Source organism: Papio anubis, chromosome 3 (assembly GCF_008728515.1).
Source record: "Papio anubis isolate 15944 chromosome 3, Panubis1.0, whole genome shotgun sequence".
Classification (NCBI taxonomy): Eukaryota; Metazoa; Chordata; class Mammalia; order Primates; family Cercopithecidae; genus Papio; species Papio anubis.
The window spans coordinates 139,778,244-139,799,231 of NC_044978.1; the positions used below are offsets into that span (position 1 = coordinate 139,778,244).

General features: G+C 35.4%; 1 protein-coding gene across 1 annotated transcript; it reads left to right on the plus strand.

Annotated features, from left to right (window-relative positions):
• The first annotated feature begins 6,137 nt into the window (after nucleotides 1-6,137).
• Nucleotides 6,138-7,602, plus strand: PDHA2 (pyruvate dehydrogenase E1 alpha 2 subunit). The gene has a single exon (XM_003898985.4). It carries the CDS (start codon nucleotides 6,198-6,200, stop codon nucleotides 7,371-7,373), a length of 1,176 nt encoding a protein of 391 aa, XP_003899034.1. The 5' UTR covers nucleotides 6,138-6,197; the 3' UTR covers nucleotides 7,374-7,602.
• The last annotated feature ends 13,386 nt before the right edge of the window (nucleotides 7,603-20,988 follow it).

Here is a 20,988-nt window from a genome sequence, read left to right on the forward strand (position 1 = left end):
AGGACTCTGATATCTTCTTTCAGAGCTGAGGAAATCTGAGCATGAAAGAAAGCCAAAGAAGACGACAAAATTGATGATTCTCTGGTGGGGGTGTGGGAGTGGGGTGAACAGGAGAACAGTATCTCATTATGAAGGAATAGCAAGTTCTGTAGCAAAGGCTGAGGAGTTAGATTTCCAGATAAGAATATGATTCCTCTTCTGCTGAGATTAGCAGGAAGGAAGCTCTGATAGATGTAAAAATTCTTCAGGAGACAGGCAGCTGGGGCAGGGGAGCCGTGTAGGGCATGCATGGAAGAAGCAATGGATCAGAACAGAAGAGTCTGACTCTCTGTGAATCAGATGCATGAGCTGAGGACATACCCAGTGTTTACTGGGCTTACTACCTTTGCTGAGTTCATTTCTGCTCTGATCAGTGTCAGGATCCATTGCAGTCCGTATGACTTTTCATATAATATAGAAAAGTTCCATATTATATGAAATTCCATGTTACATGAAACTTGGAAAATCCCTTGGAAAAGTTGTAATGCATTCTTATAAATAGATGGTGATTTTTATCATGAAATGAAGTGGGAAGAGGGCTAGATGAAAGTACAGAAAAGTTAAAAGCTTTTGGAGAAATACACCATAAATTTCAGTGGGATATTCAGGGTTCAGAAGAATGGAAGCAGCATGACCAGCTGGTAGCCCTGACAGGATCTTGTTAAATTCCTAATGAACCCCAATAATCTTGCTGCCTGATTATGATGCTTTGATGAGTGCTTAATATGTTTAAGCTTAAAAGCTCTTCTTGGATGCTATCTTCATTTACCATTGGGCCTCTAAATTGAAATTGTCTCTAAGACTCCCCCATAATGGCCTTTTAGATTTAGTGTTGGGTACTATGGAAATATCCTAGAATCTAAATGCACAGTGGGTCCGTGGGAACAGAAAGATTCTCATGCATGAGAAGCTCCATAAAATTACTACAGCATTGTCTTAGGTTGCTTGGCGAAACTGCATTCATATTCATAACGTATTGTATAATTATGAGATCCTGATTTTCATATTTCCCAGTGTGCCTTTTCAGCTCTGCTGTATAACCAAATTAAAGGAGACTACACAACTTTACAAAATTAGAGTGTTCTGTTTTGTATGTTGCTGTTTGACAGTACTTTATTTTTAATTTGTTCATCATTGATCCTAATAAAGACAAACTGTCATTGTAACCATTGCCTGGAATGCAATACATTCGTTTTATTGCATCTATAACAGCTGCTTACGTGTCCCTCCCTCTGTCTTTCAGTGATGATTTGTCCTTTTCTCTAGGCAGTGCCAGGAAATCTGGAAGAGCTCACAACACAACACCCACCTACATATAAACTGGATTAAACAGAGGAAAATTTAATTGTATGTTATCATTGTACTTCTACTACTTAATACAGAAATGGGATACATGAAAGAAAGGCACTTCGTGCATACATGATGAATAAACGAAGAATAAATATTTTACTTTTTAAAATTAGCTTTGTATTTACCTAATTCCTTGGCCTCAGTTTCTTCTTCTAGAAATTGGGAATGAGATACTAAACTATATGAGGGTCAAATGAGCAGACTGTATTTCCTGGAGATACAAACTTTGTTAACTTTTTATCTCTAAGAGATGCAAGTCTATTCTATCACATACCTGGGAAATATTTATGATGTTGTTTTAAGTCTCAAATTAATGCTTGTAATAACCAAAAAATTCATTCTCATTATTTAAAAAATATTATTTGCCAAGAAAAAAGTGCTTATATGTCTGACCATATTCACATGTATCTCCTATGAATCTATGTGGACAGAATCTATACAGGTCTAAGTTTAGGATGTAATAGATAACACTGTGCTGAAGCTTAGACATAAGATAGGGCAAAGAAAACTGAAGATGTGGTCAACAGTAGGTTCTTAAAGTGGGGTGCATGATTAGCAAGCTTCCTCAAAGTCTGTTTCTCTTAAGATTTGTCAGTGTTGGTCAAATGTGCTGCTCAAACTTCCTTCTAGGAGGCAGCAGTGCCCTGAATTTTTGCCAATATTCCTTCCTCTCTCTTTAAATCTCCTTCAGTGACTTAGGTCTTCTTCAAAGAGGCAAAGTCAAAGGAAATATTCTTACTAATTTTATTACATGGGCATACTGATATTAGAAACAGTTAATATTCCACCAAAAGTCATTAGAAGGGTTGTGGGAGGGCATATATAAAGAAAACATAACATGGTACAGTTAAGAGAAAACTAATGTATTAAAACCACCGCACAGAGGAGAGAAGCCCTCATTGCAATATTGAATATACAGCATTCATTTTGGCTAGCATATTTTGTGTATACTTTATTACTAGTATAATAAAATCCAGGTTACTGGGGTAAATGTGTTTATTTACAGAATAAAAATTTGAGACATGGGGTTTTAAGTATGTGAGAATTAAAATCTGCTAAAGAAAAGATTTGCCCAAGAAATGTAAAGATTTTTGGAGAACATGCAAATAGATTTAACTTTGACTTGGACTTTCTTAAAATTGCTGTGATTTGTCAGGAACGTTTATTGAATTAATGGTTTTTCTTTTGAATGGGGATTGTGGTTTTACAAAACAACTCAAAATACTAAGCAGAAATCAGTTCAAAACTCTTGACTCATGTTGTAGTCCTCTACTGGTTGAGACACTGGATTGTAGTAAATCTTGATAAGAGAGTTTATACATAAAATTTTATTAACATGTTCGGAAAGTTTTATTTTACAGTTTTGCATCATGATCTCTTTTACCATATGTGTTAGACCCTCACAAACTCTTGAAATAGTGGATTTCATACTAGGAGTATGATGACTCAGATGACTCTGGTCATCTATCAGGATAAACATGGTACTCCATCTGTTACTACTAAAAATTAACCCACAACGTCTTCCTTTTTCTCACACCATCATTATCTGGGTAGGATGAGAAGCACTTCTACTTTACCTCTCATTTCCAATGAAGTCTTCTCTTTGAATTAATGTATCCTGGATTTTTATTTTAATCACATTTCAAATATGGTATGATTATACAAGAAAAAATATTGTTTGCCCAAGCCTCTGAAGTGTTCTGGAAGAGCTTTGCTTATTGTAATATTAAAGAGAAACTTCGCTTGTCATTATTTTTCAAAATATATGGTACTGACATTGTGTCTTTTCTCCAAGGGAGATAAAGTAATACACTAAATGGGAAAAATTCTTCTCAGAGTTATATACATAACTCATAATTTTTGCACCAAGTTCTTACTCATCACTCTTAATTGGCAAATCTTAGAGCTATTAAAAAAAAATACACTGCCACTAATCATATAATGAGATCTGATATTGCTTATCTAGAAAATATTCACTCTTTAACAGTTTTCTTCACTTAACATTTGGTGAAAAAGTGCAATAATTACTAAAGAAATGTAAATATCCTTCAAACATGCTCATTGTTCTTTTTTTTCACATTTCCTTGTCTCTTATTTAAAAACTATGTGTTATTGATGCAATGGGAGTGACACTTTTAAGATAAATTCAGAAATGCCCCTGTAAGATCAACCATTAGACATGAAATGTGAAATTCTGTCACACTGGCATAAATGACTGCTACTATAATCACTTGCTCTTCTTTTATAGGGGTTTTTTAAATTAAATGTAAAGTCTGCCATTGGCCTTATAAAAGATCTCACCTGTTTTCCTTTAATTTCAAGTAGATTAAACGTGAGATTTGGTGTTAATTAAAATCTTAGAATTTACGGGGATTCTAATTGCAAACAACATTTCAGTGATGAGTACTTAGATGACTTCTTAGTTCTGTTTGGTAATCAACATGGTATTGAACAAGCACAGGACAAAAAATAAATCATTTGAAGAAAAGAACAGCATCATTGGCTCTATGAATCCTATCTAGCTGGGGGGCATGTAAGAGGAGAAACTCAACAGCTCAGGATAAACGTGTACCCTGATGTCTGGAAATTTCATTATTTCTTTGAAATTGTAGATGGATTTGGAAGGATAGCAATAAGAGTCAAAAAGTCATTATCAAGATTAATCAGTTTAATTGAAATGCTTTGACACTGTTTGATTTCAGAAGTCTATTTTTAAGTTGAATTTAGGATATATAGGGTAACTGATGACCAAGAGGTCCATGGGAGTTTCACATTTTATTATTTACTAACTAGAGCCTGTTGAGAATTTTTTTTTTAAAGGACATCTTCTGTGGGAACCCATAGTACTGATATTTTCCAATTAGCATCTTTGCATGTTCTCTTCTGCCATGAGTCGGGTTTAGGCTTGACACACTGGGCTTTTAAGGGGAGCTCTATCTTTGCAGTCCAGGCTACATGTGACAAGATTAAATTGGCACACTTTGCTGTACAGCTCTTGTGTTTCTGGCAGCACTGGCCTGGCTGATACCTCTGAGAGAAGGCTCAGCTGTCACTCACTGACCCATTAACACTACCGTTCCTTCCTGCAGTGTCATTTTTCTCATTCTTATGGAGATAATGCTCCCTGGAGATCTCCAATACCTGGAGGAATGAAAGAGAACAGCACAGACAGACAGACTATCAAAGAGGAAGCAAACAACACAGCAAGACCATGAATTCCAACAGTTGAATTTTAACTGAGTGAAAGGATGAGGCCTATTATGATGGCTGGGTTCAGAAGGTGGGGAGAGGATCAAGTTTTAAGAGTTATCTTAACTTTTTAACAAGCGATTTTCTCTTTTCTTCCTGAATATTAAAAGAAGTGCCCAAAATAACACCTGCAACTAGATATAGAGAAGGCAGCTGCTTTGAACATGTAATAGGGAAATCTGAGTAAGAATTTATCATTTGCAAATAGGCAATGGATATAAAACTGAGCATGCATTAAGGTGAATGGCTTAATATTCTAAATAGAACAGGATCCCTAGTTAGAGTTGGCTTATTGGGGCACAAAATCGCCTTCCTGGTAAAAGCACAAAAACAGAGAAGTGATATGTGATCTTTGTAGCCCTTGGTCTAAGGCTTCTCTTCTCTTGTGATTGAACGGTTTCAAGTGGCATAAGCAAACTCTGTTGCTCTCTTGTAGTCCAAACCGTGTATTGTCTGGTGGGTCACTTTATAAGAAGTTACACTTTCTAATGGTTACCACATAAAAAGGCACTATAAGAACACATTTCTAGATTTCCTGGACTAAGGCTGGTCCAGTTTGATTGAAATGAAAGCAAAATAAATAAATACCACCTGAAAGTCTATGGAAACGTGCTAAAGACATCTTTGTAGAAAATCAAAAAGAAAAAAAAAAGGAAATAAACAAAAGGAAGAACAAAAGTGAAGTAGTCAGAAAACAGGGATAAAACTAGGTAAAACAGGGATTCAGAATTATTAAAAAGAGTAAGGAAAAGTGGAATATCACAAACTACAAACTGTTTACCACAATCTGCACCTCAACTCTCTCTCCCTGCTTCCAATTTTCCCACACGGAAGTTTATTACTGGGCTTAAATTGTTATTCTCAGGCTTAGGTTTGTATACATCCTCCCTGCCCACTTCAAGTGTCACAGGTGCTAGACGCCATTAGGATAAATGTGGCATATTATTTGATAGTACTGACTTTTCTTTAAAAGGGGTTTTTGTTAGTGCGTATGCTTGTTTTGCTTTTAAAGTTAATTAAGCTACAAATAATTTACAGTTTTGTTGTTACCTTAAAATACATATGACACATTATGGAGCAGGATAAATATTCATACCTATTTTAAAGATCGAAAACAAGACATTAAAGAAATATTGGTAGGAAGAAATAACTTTGGACTAACTCTCAGAACTCTTGTGTGCCTTAGAGACCGAGTTTGTTCCTTTCTTCTATTTGATACGCTTCGGGGGAAAGCTTGAGATGCACTGCTCCAGGATTTAACAGGGAAAAGGGACTCAGATTATTGAGGTTCAGCAATGATGGCGGCTAATTAGGATGCCCTGTAGTTCGCCCAAGTCCTCCAGAAAAGGAAACCACTTTTAGTCTTCATTTTACAGCTGGCAGGTATTGTACAAATCAGTCAGCTCAGGCTGGGTGGCCCATGTCCCAGTGCTGTGCAGGACTTGCCTCTGTCTCCCGTGTGCACTGCCCCGATGACGCGAGCACCGGAAGGAGACGCGGAGCCGAGGCCAGGCCTTCCTGCGGTCGTTACGGGACACCGCCGCCATCCACAGCACTCCATGAAGAAAATGCTGACCGCCTTCATCTCCCGCGTGTTGAGGCGAGTTGCCCAGAAGTCAGCTCGCAGAGTGCTGGTGGCGTCCCGTAACTCCTCAAATGACGCTACATTTGAAATTGAGAAATGTGATCTTCACCTGTTGGAGGAGGGTCCCCCCGTCACTACAGTGCTCACTAGGGCGGAGGGGCTTAAATACTACAGGATGATGCTGACTGTTCGCCGCATGGAATTGAAGGCAGATCAGCTGTACAAACAGAAATTCATTCGTGGTTTCTGTCACCTGTGCGATGGTCAGGAAGCTTGCTGCGTGGGCCTTGAGGCTGGAATAAACCCCTCGGATCACCTCATCACATCCTATAGGGCTCATGGTATGTGCTATACTCGGGGACTTTCTGTCCGGTCCATTCTCACAGAGCTGACGGGAAGAAGAGGAGGCTGTGCTAAAGGAAAAGGAGGATCGATGCATATGTATACCAAGAACTTCTACGGGGGCAATGGCATCGTCGGCGCGCAGGGCCCCCTGGGCGCTGGCATTGCTCTGGCCTGTAAATATAAGGGAAACAATGAGATCTGTTTGACTTTATATGGGGATGGCGCTGCGAATCAGGGGCAGATAGCCGAAGCTTTCAATATGGCAGCTTTATGGAAATTACCTTGTGTTTTCATCTGTGAGAATAACCTATATGCAATGGGAACATCTGCTGAGAGAGCAGCAGCCAGCACTGATTACTACAAGAGGGGCAATTTTATCCCTGGGCTAAAAGTCGATGGAATGGATGTTCTATGTGTTCGTGAGGCAACAAAATTTGCAGCTGACTACTGTAGGTCTGGAAAGGGGCCCATACTGATGGAGCTGCAGACCTACCGTTATCATGGACACAGTATGAGTGATCCTGGAGTCAGTTATCGTACACGAGACGAAATTCAGGAAGTAAGAAGTAAGAGGGATCCTATAATGATTCTCCAAGATAGAATGGTAAACAGCAAGCTCGCCACTGTGGAAGAATTAAAGGAAATTGGGACTGAGGTAAAGAAAGAAATTGATGATGCTGCCCAATTTGCTACCAGTGATCCTGAGCCATGTCTGGAAGAATTAGGCCATCACGTCTACAGCAGTGATTCATCTTTTGAAGTTCGTGGTGCAAATCCATGGATCAAGTTTAAGTCCGTCAGTTAAAGGGAGGCTAAGTGTGAATTTATCATCAGTCTCTCAATGGAATTTTCATGGTCAAATTTAGGAAACTGTGTTCTAAACTCAAGGAGGAATAAAACTCATAAAACAAAAGCCTTGTAAGCATATATTTAAAGAGATTATTAAAAGAGATTGAAAGGCATACATTCAATAAAAGTGATATATTCAATTATACTGTATATTTTTGCATTAAAAGATACTATATAGGTAATAATTCAGTGTGAATATCTTGAAGATTATTTTGAACTTATATAAGTCTAAAATAGGAAAAGCAGATTATTTAACTTCCCAAACTATTAGTCATAACATTTCCATTTGATTTAACTTTATACTATTTTAATACATTCTCTTCTTTAAAAGAAAGATAGTTGTTTCCTGCTTTCCCTGCCATGGATTTCTATGTAGAACCTCCATCCTGAGGTAAGGAGATTATTTCAAGCTACTCAGGACACCTATGGATATGTAACCATTTACTTGAATTAGGTAATAACAAATACAGTTTAGTGTAACAGTGTGCACATGTGGTGCTGAAGCTTGCTAACACTGACCATTTTTCCAATAATATGTGATATTTAACAGGGCAGGGGAGGAAGAATAAGGGTTTTTTTTTTCATATTATTGTATCTTGTTACAATATTTTTAGTCTTTTAACCTTTAAGGAAAAATATAACAAAAATTAAAATCTAAGGGAAAAACTGCATTCCACTTTAATCTTTAAATTACAGCTACTCTTATTTTGCATTCCACTTATGCTCTTATATATTCTAAAATTTAATGGGCCATTCTGGTGAATTTCAGACTGAAAAATAAACAGAGATGGTGATTCAAAGGAGTTAAGCAGAGGAGGTGACATTAATAAAAAGTTGAAAGTAAAATCTACTTTGCTGCTTATTAGCTGTTAACTATGTGTTACTAATCACTACATGATCAAGTATTTAGTATCTTTTAATACAACAGAACATTCACAGATAACTTTTTCCAAAGGAACACACAACGTGTCTTTTCTACAGTCAATTATCCATGTCAATTATCAAGTCATGATTTGGTGAAAGTAGTTTTACTTGGTTATATTTGACTACTTAAAATCCTACTGAGCTTGGTGCTTGGTATATGTTATTTTTCTGAGATAGACTAAAACCAGAAATGATAATTTGCCTGTGATTTAAGAATAATAGGTGGAACATACCAAAACAGTCAAAGGTTAACCCTTTTTTCTTTACTGTACAGCATCTACTTCTACAAATAGAATCTAGATTCTAAGAAATAAGAAAACCAAAAGCTCAGAGGCCTGTGAGAAGATGAACATATGTACATGTATGTACAGACTTAATCTCCGTATCTTCTCCCAAACAAGTTTAAACAAGATAGCCTAACATTCTGAATTCAGAAAGCAAAGACAAACATTGTTTTGCTCATATGTAAGTGATATTACTAGCTAACATGTTTTGATTAGAATGCTGCAGCTGTTCATAGGTACTTGGATTGGATTCCTACAATTAAAAACAAAAAAAGATTTTTCATATGACATGCAGAATAATAAGTACATTCTTCTAATGATAAATAATTCTTTTTATTTTTACATACTGATATTTTCACATATTTGCAAGTGGAAGATAAGCTGCTCAATTAAGGCTATTTTACATATGCAATATTCAGAAATAACTTTTAAAGTTTTTTAATAGATTCTTTTGATGCCAGCAAAAATTAAGATACAAATAATTGATTAGAAATGAAACCATCCCTAAATCAAGATACATAGATATTGTACTTCACTTCAGGGAGATAATCCAAATTTTGTTGTTAGAGGAATAAAGCATGTTTGTCAAAACACAATATATGTTATAAAATTCCATTAAAGAAGGGGGTTGTCAATGTTTTCTATATTAAAAAATGTTCAGATTTCTTGCATACATTGAGTAATTATAATCATATCACTGATTACACACAATTCTGTAATCATGCAAAACAAAAAAAAGCAACCAAAAAATTCAAACATGTTGTTTTCAATTAGGTCAAGATTTATTGCCTGACTAATAATAGCAAAAACTTATCAAGCTGTAAACCAGAGAGGTGTAGAAATCTAGCAATTGGATTCTATTTCTTGTCTATAGTACTGGGTTACTCAATCTGTTTTATCCTCAAGTTAAAATACCTACTAAATCATGATAGTCATAGTAAGAATTTCACTGCTGCAGCAAAGCTAGAGTTTCTGAGAAAAGGAAGAGTTCCTAATTTCTTAATCTTTATGATGTGTTATAATTATAAAATATCATGTAGTATGTGTGGAATGGAATAAGAAAGGAGGTTAGAAAGATGTATAAAGGGTATACTAGATTAGAATTACGTTTTTTTAAAAAAATAATAGATATGTCTTCCCATCCAGTGTACAAAAACCAGAGCATATTGTTATGAAAATTTAACTTGAAATTTTGTAAAAGCTACGTTTTAAAAACTGAAATATAATTTTATATAATGGAAATATAATTTTTACATATGCAATATACAGAAATAATTTTTAAAGTTTCACCCTTCTAAAAGTGTACAAGTCAATGATTTTAGTATGTACACAAGTCTATGCTATCATCACCACTGTCTAATTCTAGAATATTTTTATCATTCCCATTTTCATCAATCCTATTTCCCCTGGAAACTACTAATCTACTTTTTGTCTCTAGATTTGCCTATGCTGGACATTTCATGTAAGCCATACAATATGTTGGTCCTATATGACTGGCTGCTATCCCTTAGCTTAACGTTTTCATGTTTCATCCATGCTGTAGCATGTATCAGTACTTTATTCTTTTTTGTGGCTGAATAACATTCCATTTTATTTATCCATAAGTTATTGAAGATTTAGAATTTTTTCTACTTTTTGACTATTATGAATAGTGTTCCTGAGAATAAATTCAATCACAAAGACAATAAAAATTTTAAATGTATTGGCTAATGCAAAAAACAATATCCCTTACGATGCAATCCCTTTCGATTATAAACAAATAATGATAAAGAAAAGTGTTAAAATACTTTAAGCCTGAATATTTATCAACTTATATAACCTATTGCTCCAGTTGGATTTAGAATTACAATTTTAGACTTGCATAAAATTTGAGAAAAATGTACAGATGTACCACATGCCGTGCACTCAATTTCCCTTTTATTAATATTTTATATTAGTGTGTGGCAAGCAAAGAGTAAATTCAGCAGGCTTGAGTTACTCAAAACCTGCACATTTAAGGAAAGATCTCTTTTCATACTCCTGGGAGATAATCTCTGAACCCTTGGAATATTCTACCTGATACGAATGTTTCTGTGAGCTGCAGGCCTTGGGCCATACTATGCCAATATGACCAGATTAGTTTATCTTAATGATGTGTCCCTCTTTTACTCCACTGAGAAGATATACCTGGAAACTTCTGTCTGCTTTCTTTTGAACTTCCATTCATGTGTCTGTTTCCTTTCCTGACTTTAATTTGTATCCTTTCACTGTAAGAAACCATAACTACAAGAGAAAAACAATCCAGTTTTTATATATAAGAAGCTATATATAAAAGAGGAGGTCCAGAGATATTAAGTGGCTAATTCAGATTCACATAGTAAATGATAGTGATAGCTATTGTATCAGTCCATTCTCATGCTGCTATAAGGACATACCCGAGACTGGGTAATTTATAAAGGAAAGTTTAGTTGACTCAGAGTTCAGTAAGTTTGAGGCAGCCTTGGGAAACTTAATGATCATGGCAGAAGGAAGCAAACACATCCTTCTTCACAAGGTGTCAAGAAAAAGAATGAGAGCAGAGTGAAGGAGGAAGTCCCTTATAAAACCATCAGATCCCCTGAGAACTTACTCACTATCATGAGAATAGCATGGGGGAAACTGCCCCCATGATTCAATTACTTTCCACCAGGTCCATCCCATGACATATGGGGATTATGGGAACTACCACCGAAGATGAGATTTGGGTGGGGACACAGCCAAACCATATCAGCTACTAATCATAGCCACTATTCTATTTTACTAGACTGCTTTTGCATACAAGACACTATGCTTCGTATTTTGTATAGATTATCCCACTTGATGTTTACAATATCCACATAATACAGGCATTATAATCTACATTTCACAGGAGAGGAGATTGAGGTGAAAGTAAGTTGCTCAAGATTTTGCAATTTACAATTGGAGGATGCAGGATTAAAAGCCAGGCAACAAAATCCATATTTTGAAAATTACTTTTTTGTACTGCTTTGTACAGTAATAACCATGAAATCTGTTTTTAAAAGGTTCATTAATAAATGAATGAATACAATTAAACTAGAACTAAGGGATTTTATCAATTACTATAAACTGAGTCTAGATTTCCGGCCTAAAGTAGAAATGCAAAGACCAAGATTGGGAGGAAAACAGACACAGGAAACAAGAAGTAAGGCAGAATAAATATAGCCACAAAAGTTGTGATACTCATCCCATTAAGAAATTGGATCTATGTCCCTTCCTCTTGAATCTGAGTGAGCTTATGCCTGCTCTGACCAATAGACACCAGTAGAAATGACACTGAAATGCAGTTTCAGGGCCCAGGATATGAGAAACAGGCAGCTTTTGCTTCGTATCTCTTGGGAACATTCTCTCTAGGAGCTGTGATTCTCCACTTTAGAAGTTCAAATACACTGAGAACCTCCCGCTAGAGAGGGCATGAGCAGACAGCCTGATCACCAGTCCTGGCTGATCTCTGCCTTGCAGCCAAAGCTGCAAAGGCAACAGACACCTGAGTAAGGCTATCCTAGACCCTCCAGACAGCCCATCTACTAGCTGAAAGTTAACGAGAGATGTCAGACAATGTCTGGCAAAACAGTAGAATCAAAACCAAACTCTCTCCAGATTCCCAATGTACAAAATCACAAGAAAAAATAAAAATGGTTGCTTTTAATATTCTAATTTTTGAAGTACTTTGTAGCGATAGATAGCCAGAATGAAAAGGGAGTTTAGACTCAACAGAAATTAGAATTACATTGCTTATTCAAACCCAGGGATCTCAGGATAATAGGTGAAGGTTAGTAAACCAAGTCAGAATCAGAAAGTCCAAAGGATATTCCACTGCATAGCTTCACAATTTATAAGTACCAAGGGAGAAAAGATGGGAATCCAGTAAAAAGAGGATAACCCAGGGACAAAATGGCAACCGTTAATATAATTTTACACCATGTGGGGCTGGTTTCCAGATTAACTAGAATACCTACAACATGCATTTTGAGGTTTTTTGAGTAAAATATTGCCAACCATAGGTTTGGAAACACATTGCAGATTATATTTGCAATTTCAGCAACTGTGACTTGGCTGAGTTCAGGCAGAAGTTTTCTGTTGATTAATGAATATTGGGCCTTAATGGGTCAACTCCAGCGCTTGAAATGCCAAGGAAGTATATGAACAGTTTGTTGGGAGTGCACAGCTGTTTGTGACTATTCTAGCTAAGTAGTAAAGAGAAATCCAGGCAGCCAAGGGCTTGGGAACATAGAACCCGAGAAGCAAAGAGGGAATGAAGTCAGAAACTCAGCCAAGTTAATAACGTTAGACAAAGAAACAGAAGACTAAATCGGAAGGCAGGGGAAAGAGTGGACTTGTATAATGAACAAGGGCAAGGGAACTAGAATTAGAAGTTGGCATTTGGTGACCTTTGTGCTATCACAGGAGTCATTACCTACTAGATGAATTGAATCAGTGGTATCTCATGTCTTGATTGACTCTTCAGAACCTAATTCTTCCTACCCAGTTTCACTAAGTCTTAAAGCAACCCTTCCTTCATGTGGAATGGAAATAAATTAGAATCTGAACTTTGGTGTCATTCAGATCTGCGTTCAAATCACAGCCCTGTCATTTATGAGAAATGATATCTTTGGAAAGTGACCAAATTCTTTGCATCTTTGCTTCTTCATCTGTAAGAAGATTAACCCATATGACTGTTGTAAAAGTTAAATGAAGAACTAAAGTGACATCTCATCCAGGCATACCCAATGTGATCAATTTCTGTCCACAGGAAGAGAGAGCTTTTCACTTAGAAAAAGAAGAGCATTTAGAAAAGACTATCCCATGTCATCTGAAAGCAAGCAAAAATCCTACATGTTTTGTATAAGGATTGTAGTGGTCAGAAGAAAATGAGAGCAGTATATGGGATATATTTTCTGAAATTCAGCCACCTTTTGTTTTCTTGTGACGCTGTTTTTCTTGACTTAAGTAATTCTCCTTCAACCAGCTTTGGATACAGAAAATAGTACAGAAGGGCCAACAAGTATGGACAGTAAGATTAGATGTACAAGCACTGGAACTACCCAATTTGCCCCAAATTTTGTTCAGAACTGGAGTCAATTGATCTATCCACTATAGTAAAGTGTGTAGCTATTGTGCAGACACTAAGTTTGTAAGATCAAGGATGTGGAATACTGCTTTTATTGTAATATAGATGACTATAGATAACCTAATACTAGCTAGCAATTTCCTTAAAATTTGCCCCATTCTTTCTATTGTAGATTCCTTTTAAGGAATGCTCTGAAATAATATTAATAAAAACAAAGATCTGATCAGGCTCAGAACACAAATCAAACAAAAACTCTGCATTCAATCAGTATTATAATTCTTTTACATTGACTTAATTTATGTCTATTTGATCTATGAGGCTGATCTATATAGCAAACAGCAGAGATGTACTGGAATTTGAGAAGAAGAAATGGAAATTTTCTGCTGGCATTATGCACAGAAAGGAACACAATCAAATTAGGAAACACTGAAGAGCAACAAAGACAGTTCATACAATACTTTCCTTTTGACAGGCCAATAAATACTCAAGCTGAATAATTTACCAAAAGAAAAAGGGCTCACTGGAACCTCATGACCTTTTGAACAATGAGCAGGAGTTCAATTATCCACAAACGTTCTATTAAAAGGCTGCTTTCCAGGACACAGTGTTATTTTAGCAGTCATACGTTAGAATTATTAAAGAGAGGGAAGCACTGCCTTTGTAGTTTCTGTGTCCTGCTATAGTTTGTTACCCTGTTTTTAAAAACTCACTGCCACATGAGGTAGCACTTTTCCCAAAAAAGGAAAAAAAAGTAGGAGGAAGTAATTATTTTCATAATGATTCTGGCAAGTATGAGCTATTAGATTTCACTGGAACATTTTATCTGCACATTACTGGAGTGATATTGTCACTTTAGAAAGTATGTAATTTGCTTCCATTAGAGACACAGTAACATGTCAACAGCGCTCAAAGAATTTTCTCCATTTCTGTCCACATGGACCACAGTGTTGTGAGCTGCTAATCAATTTCTTGGGTGTATCTAGGCTTCAAGTACTGGAGAGCTTTCTTCTTTCTCTGTCTTTTACAAACCCATATCTTCCCTAAGACAAAGGTCTGTAGAAGTCATGTGTGGAATATCACATATTTTGGAATTAAAGCACTGGAGTTTACTGCTATTACAAAAGAACATTATGAACTCAGATCTTATAGAGGCAACACAGTTCCTATGATTTAAATTTCTCTTCAAGAATCCTTTATCATTTCTCACTGCTTTTTGAATATTCTTCTGAATCTTTTATGTATCTTTCCATATTTTTCTGAATTGTTGAGATTAGAACTAAGAACTCCATACAATTAAAACTCTGACTGTTCTAAAGTTAGTGGAAAAACTGTTTCGCTATTTTGACATGAATATTGGTTTAGTCACCGAATTATGCTTACTGAGGAGAAAGAGTTGAATTCTTATGAGAGCACAATCAACTGAATTCTTAAATATACCTGCGTTCAGACCCAACAAAGGTGGAATATTGTCCTTTCCTGGATGAATTAACTTCCACTGAGTCACTCTTTACTACTCTATAAAAAAAAAAAAGGAGTATCACACTTACCTTGTAGTGCTGCTATAAGGAGTAGAAATTACGTGTATAAAGTCCTTTCGGCCTGACACACATTGAATACTCCATACAGTAGGTATATTTTTTCCTTCCCCTCCCCTTCTTTTTTTTTTCTTTTTTTCATCTCCTATCTTATGTTAAAGGTTTGATTTTTCCCACATATCTGTACAGAAAAACATTTCATTTGCCTTTTACCTTTCACAAAAGTCACTTAGACTCAGTCATTCCAAAAGCTTAGTCAGGATTTTTTGCTCATGGATTCCAGAAACTGATTAACTATCATTTTTATTACATTATATAGATCACCAGTGGAAAATTCAGATGTCACCTGGTCTATAAATTGAGTGCACCACACACATAGTATAGGCATGAGTTTCTAGGAGTGGCTTTGCTATTCTTATTATCCAGACTGATCTACTTTGAACTGACCATTTTCTAATAACTCTATTAAATTTTATTTTATCAAGCATTATTATGAAACATAGTACTTGAAAGATGTCATCAATATGACATCTTTCAAGTCTCCAAAACACTATGAACCTCACATATTTTAGTTACTTTAGAAATCTGACATATGTACAATAAGTTTACATGTGTACAAATGTTTCCTTTGAGAATAAATTTGCTATCTCTATTCCTTAATAAGGACTTTAGTTTTGTGTTAATCAAAAGTATTAAGGGGCAGCTGGCAACATGCTGCCAAGTTAGAGGAGCAGCAGTGCAAACATTCTATTTTATTAATGTTATTCATAAAGTTTCTATTGTAAACACTGTTAAACTACTTACTGTTCACCAAAAGGGTATAAAAAGTGGATCAGAGCTTCAAAATCAATGACATGTTGCCCTCTAACCAATGCTACTCTTCAGCAAAGAGGGAAGAAGCTGCTCCTCAAACTCAGCACGCCATTTTTAAATTCACACTTAAATTTCCACTTGAGGAGGTAAGCCAAAACAGACTAGTTCTCCCTGAGATGCACCATGGGAATAAGTGTCCTCCCAACTTTAATAATTATCTGAGCAGAGTCTTTCTTCCACTCCCGTTTTCCATCTGAATAGGGCTTGCTTACTAGGCCCTAGTTGTTCTCTACTCTTCCATTTGCATAATTCGCAGATGTCAACTTGCTGTCTCTATTCTGTTCCATAGAATGATAGTCTTTGTCTGATGAGTAAATTGTTCTCTTTGTAGCTATAATTAGGGATATACTATATAAAAATTTAAAACTGAAACAAACATCAGGATTTAGATAGATAGGTAGATATATTTCCTAATCATACCCTGATTCAAGACTGCTTCCTTTACAAATTAACCTATGTGAATGCCTTCAAAACTGTGTAGAAATATTTAAACATACACTAGTTCAAGAATATGTAAATAGCTGTTATTGCCATTGCCATTTGATTCATTACATGCAATCTATAAAATCACATTACTCACTTTACTATAGGTAGGAAGTATATCATTATTTAGTTAATGGATCTTGAAATAAAAATTAGAAACTATGATTTTCTATCCATCCACAATGTTTTATTAATGATTTCATGGGTATTTAGGTAAAGTATTTTCTTCTTCATTTGATAGTCTATGCAATTCAGCTTAATTCTTCAAATGTTTTTAATCTTATTTTGACACTTTCTTAACCTAGATACCTAATATGTTATTTTTCTAAAGAAAGTAATACACAAGACTATAGAACTACTGTAAGTAAAAGAGACACTTACATATTCAAATCACACAAAATTTCAAAGACAACCAAATAAGATTGTGCTGTATAGACCTAGCAGCATTGGGGAATAACACTTCTGATCAGGATGTTAATATACAATAGTATTTTCAAAAGCAAAATGTTTGGGTTTGACAACATGCAGTGAAATTTGATTTACAAATATTTTGCTCTAGTGGGATCTTTCTGGAGTTCTATTACACTTGAAGTTTTGATTTGATCTATATTTGCTGCAGATTGGTTCACCCATTGGTTGATGGCTAATTTTTGAATAACATTGAAGTGCTGGAAATACTACATTTACTCATCTTCATAAAAATTGTGGTTGAGTATTCTTGGAAGTGTAAGTCTATACTAATAACCATATGTCACAGCATGATTTTGTACATTCTTAAATAGTAGTGAAACATGAATTTTTAATATAGGAGTTTTTTTTTTTGGCCAAGAATCAGAAGACCCTTAACTCATTTTTCAAAAGAAATTATTTGTTAACATATGGAAAATTTGAATTGAATTGCTATCTGAGAAAATGGGGGTCTCTGGTGGCAAACACATACAATCACTTATAGTTGTCTTTTTTTGTGAAGGTTGCAAATATATCCAAGATGCAAGCATATCTCATATCTCAAAGGATTGCATTACCTTTCCCTTATTATTCATATGTCAGTCTTTTACATGTGCAAATAATACCGAAGTCTGATTTCATACCACTTTATGATTGAGGAATATTGGAATATCTGTGCCTAAGAAAAATTCTCTAGATTTCTGTCCAGATGACTGTAACTGTCTAGTTATGATTTTCATGACCTTTTAGAGTCTAGAACTGAACATTCTATAGTCTTCTGGAAGATGTGTAGTATTTGAACTAGGGTGCCTGACATACATATAAAAAGAAATGAGGAAAGTGAAGTACTTCCGAGTGGCCACATGATTAAAAACATGCAATAGATTTCACTATAATCTCTTCCTTCCTCAATTTAACTATGAATGAACCAAAGTTAGTTATAATAAATGTTATATGAGAACCAAACCTAGCAAACTTACCTATTACACTCAGCACTGAACACATGTTAAAGGCTCCAGAAATAAAGAGTAAATAAAGTAAATATATAGTTTACTGAAAGGAGAAAAACTGAATATATTGGTCAAGAAGACAGAAAATGAAGTTACCCTTAGATAAAACTGGCTTTCTCTAATTGCCTTTTCTGAAAGATTTCCAAAAAGGAACTGAGGGTGGATTTTTAAATCTGTTTCTTTTGCCGGTAAAGATACATGTTGTTCAAAAATGAAAGGAAAAATCAACAGAAAGGGAGTCTAAGACTTCAAAAAAGTATGTAGCATTAGTATGTAATAATCCTAGAGACAACTTGGTAAACCATATGCTAGAACTGAAAAATCATATTGCCTTTTGAAACTTAAGGAATTTTGAATGATCCCCCCTTTTAAAATAGTTATCATTGGTGCTAGATATTATTGATTTAAATTAAACTTTCCTGCATACTAATATAAATAAATACATACACAGAGAAGAATAGATATGTCTTCCGTGCAAAAAAATTCCAAAGAATTTCTGTAAATACTCTGCCTTTAAGTAGGTGGAGCATAACTCCCAACTCAAGTTTGGGCCGCACATACTGACTTCCTTTCAGAGTATAAAATAAAATGGGGAAACACAGTAACTTTACAAGGGAGAAAACTGACAAACACCACCTCAGCCAGGTAATCAAGTTCAATATCAACAATAAAAAAATCACTTTGATATTATCTATGCTTGATATGATGTGGTGGAAATGGCACTTTACTTTTGTGGTCTCCCCAAAACATGTAACTCTAGTCTAATCATGTGAAAAATATCAAACAGATACTTCTGGAGTAGCATTATGTAAAACACCTGATCAGTACTTCCCAGACCAATCAAGGTCATACAAAATAAGGACTGTTTGATGTAGGAGCTAAGGGCTTGGCCCTCTGAAGTGTCACTGAAAATCACTGACATGAAACCGATTAATAGGAGAAAAGGTATACAAATTTATTTAATGTGCATCCATGGGAGCCTTCAGATTGAAGACCCAGAGATTCAGGGGAAATTGTCCATTTTTATGCTTAGGTTCAACAAAATATGGACAGCCATGCAGAAATATGACTGAACAAAAAATGGTATGATCTAATCCTAAGAGACTGAGTGGGGAAACCCAGGAAGGCTGTCTGTCTGGATTCTTCTTGGCCTGAGCATTCATTCCTTCCTTCTGGGTGATGGGCTGGACCCTCTCTTGAAAAGGAGGCTTATGAACTACAGTCAAACAAGGTAGTTTGACCTTAAAAAGATAACTTTTATATGGCCAGTTTTTAGCCAAATTTGGAGGGATATTTGGAGTAATATTTTTAGGTATTTTGGTTGACTTTGGGGATAGGAGGTTCTGGTTTCTAAGACCTGACTTGGTGAAGAGGGATTCTAGTTTCTATAGGTAGCTTAGGGAGAATGGGACTGAGAGGTAGGAGGACAGGATGACAGAGAAAAATTTTTGCTTCTGAGGTGATTCTGAGGTTTTCATTTGGGGGTATTGTTTTCTGAGCACCAACACTGCCCACAGGAGTTACGAAGTAAAGACAACTAATAATATAGTATCCTGGAAGAGATCCTCCAGTGGAAAAGGGGCATTCAGTAAAAACTAAGGAGATCTGAAAAATAAAGGATGGACATGAGTTAATAATAAGGTTTCAATATAGATTTATTAATTGTGACCATACAAATGTAAGATATTAACAATAGAGGAAACTGGATATGGGATATGTAGAAACTCTGTACTATCTTCACAATTTTTCTGTAAATCTAAAACTGTTCCAAATGACAAACTTTATTAGAATTTACAAAAGAATTCCAAAATAATTTAACAAATAGGTTTCTATACTAGATTATTCTCAAAGAACTTCAAACACAAAAAAATGTATTTTTAGTATTTAGTCATCAATCTAGTGTTTCATTTATGCCTAAACATTTACAAAGCTGTTAATTCACTGTTTTGGGTGTTGAGATAGAGAAAATATCATCAGATTAATAAGGCCTGTCAGAAAGTTGAAGAGGAAAATGCCAACTAACTAAAATTTTAAGACAATAAATGGTTTTAAACTATTAAATGGTTAATTAAAATTTTTTATATACTAATGCTTATTAATGTCTAAATTCTTTATTGTATTCCATTTATTTTTGGAAGGAATTAATTTTGGATATAATTATGTCAATATGAATTTTATTTTATTTTATTTTATTTTTTTGAGACGGAGTCTCACTGTGTCGCCCAGGCTGGAGTGCAGTGGCCAGATCTCAGCTCACTGCAAGCTCTGCCTCCCAGGTTTATGCCATTCTCCTGCCTCAGCCTCCCGAGTAGCTGAGACTACAGGCGCCCGCCACCTCGCCCGGCTAGCTTTTTGTATTTTTTAGTAGAGATGGGGTTTCATCGGGTTAGCCAGGATGGTCTCGATCTCCTGACCTCGTGATCCGCCTGTCTCGGCCTCCCAAAGTGCTGGGATTACAGGCTTGAGCCACCGCGCCCGGCCATCGGTATGAATTTTAATGTAGGATAGTTGATTCAAACTAATATGACTTATTGTGAATTTTGATTTTGTTTTTGTATCTGATTGCAAAGGTATAAATTTTGAATACAACAAAATATTAAATATTCAAAATACTTAAACTTAAATTTATTAAGCAAGTTAAAATGTTACTGTTTCAGCCAAAGCATTAATACTGTATGAACATGCTCTCTTCTATTAAATGCAAGTTTAATTATCTTAATTACTGTGGCTCAGTTAGAATTTTTTATATTGTATCTATGCTGCCACATTTATAAATCCCTCTAGGTGCACAATCATGGCTACTATATTTTCATATGTGATGACTTTCCTAAATTGGGCATTTTATTTTTATAAAAATTTTATATTGATTACATGTAATATGGAATTTTAAAGTGAATTAAAGATTTTC

Coding starts and splice junctions, on each gene's coding strand:
- PDHA2 (XM_003898985.4), top strand. CDS start 6,198: ATGAAGAAAATGCTGACCGCCTTCATCTCCCGCGTGTTGAGGCGAGTT.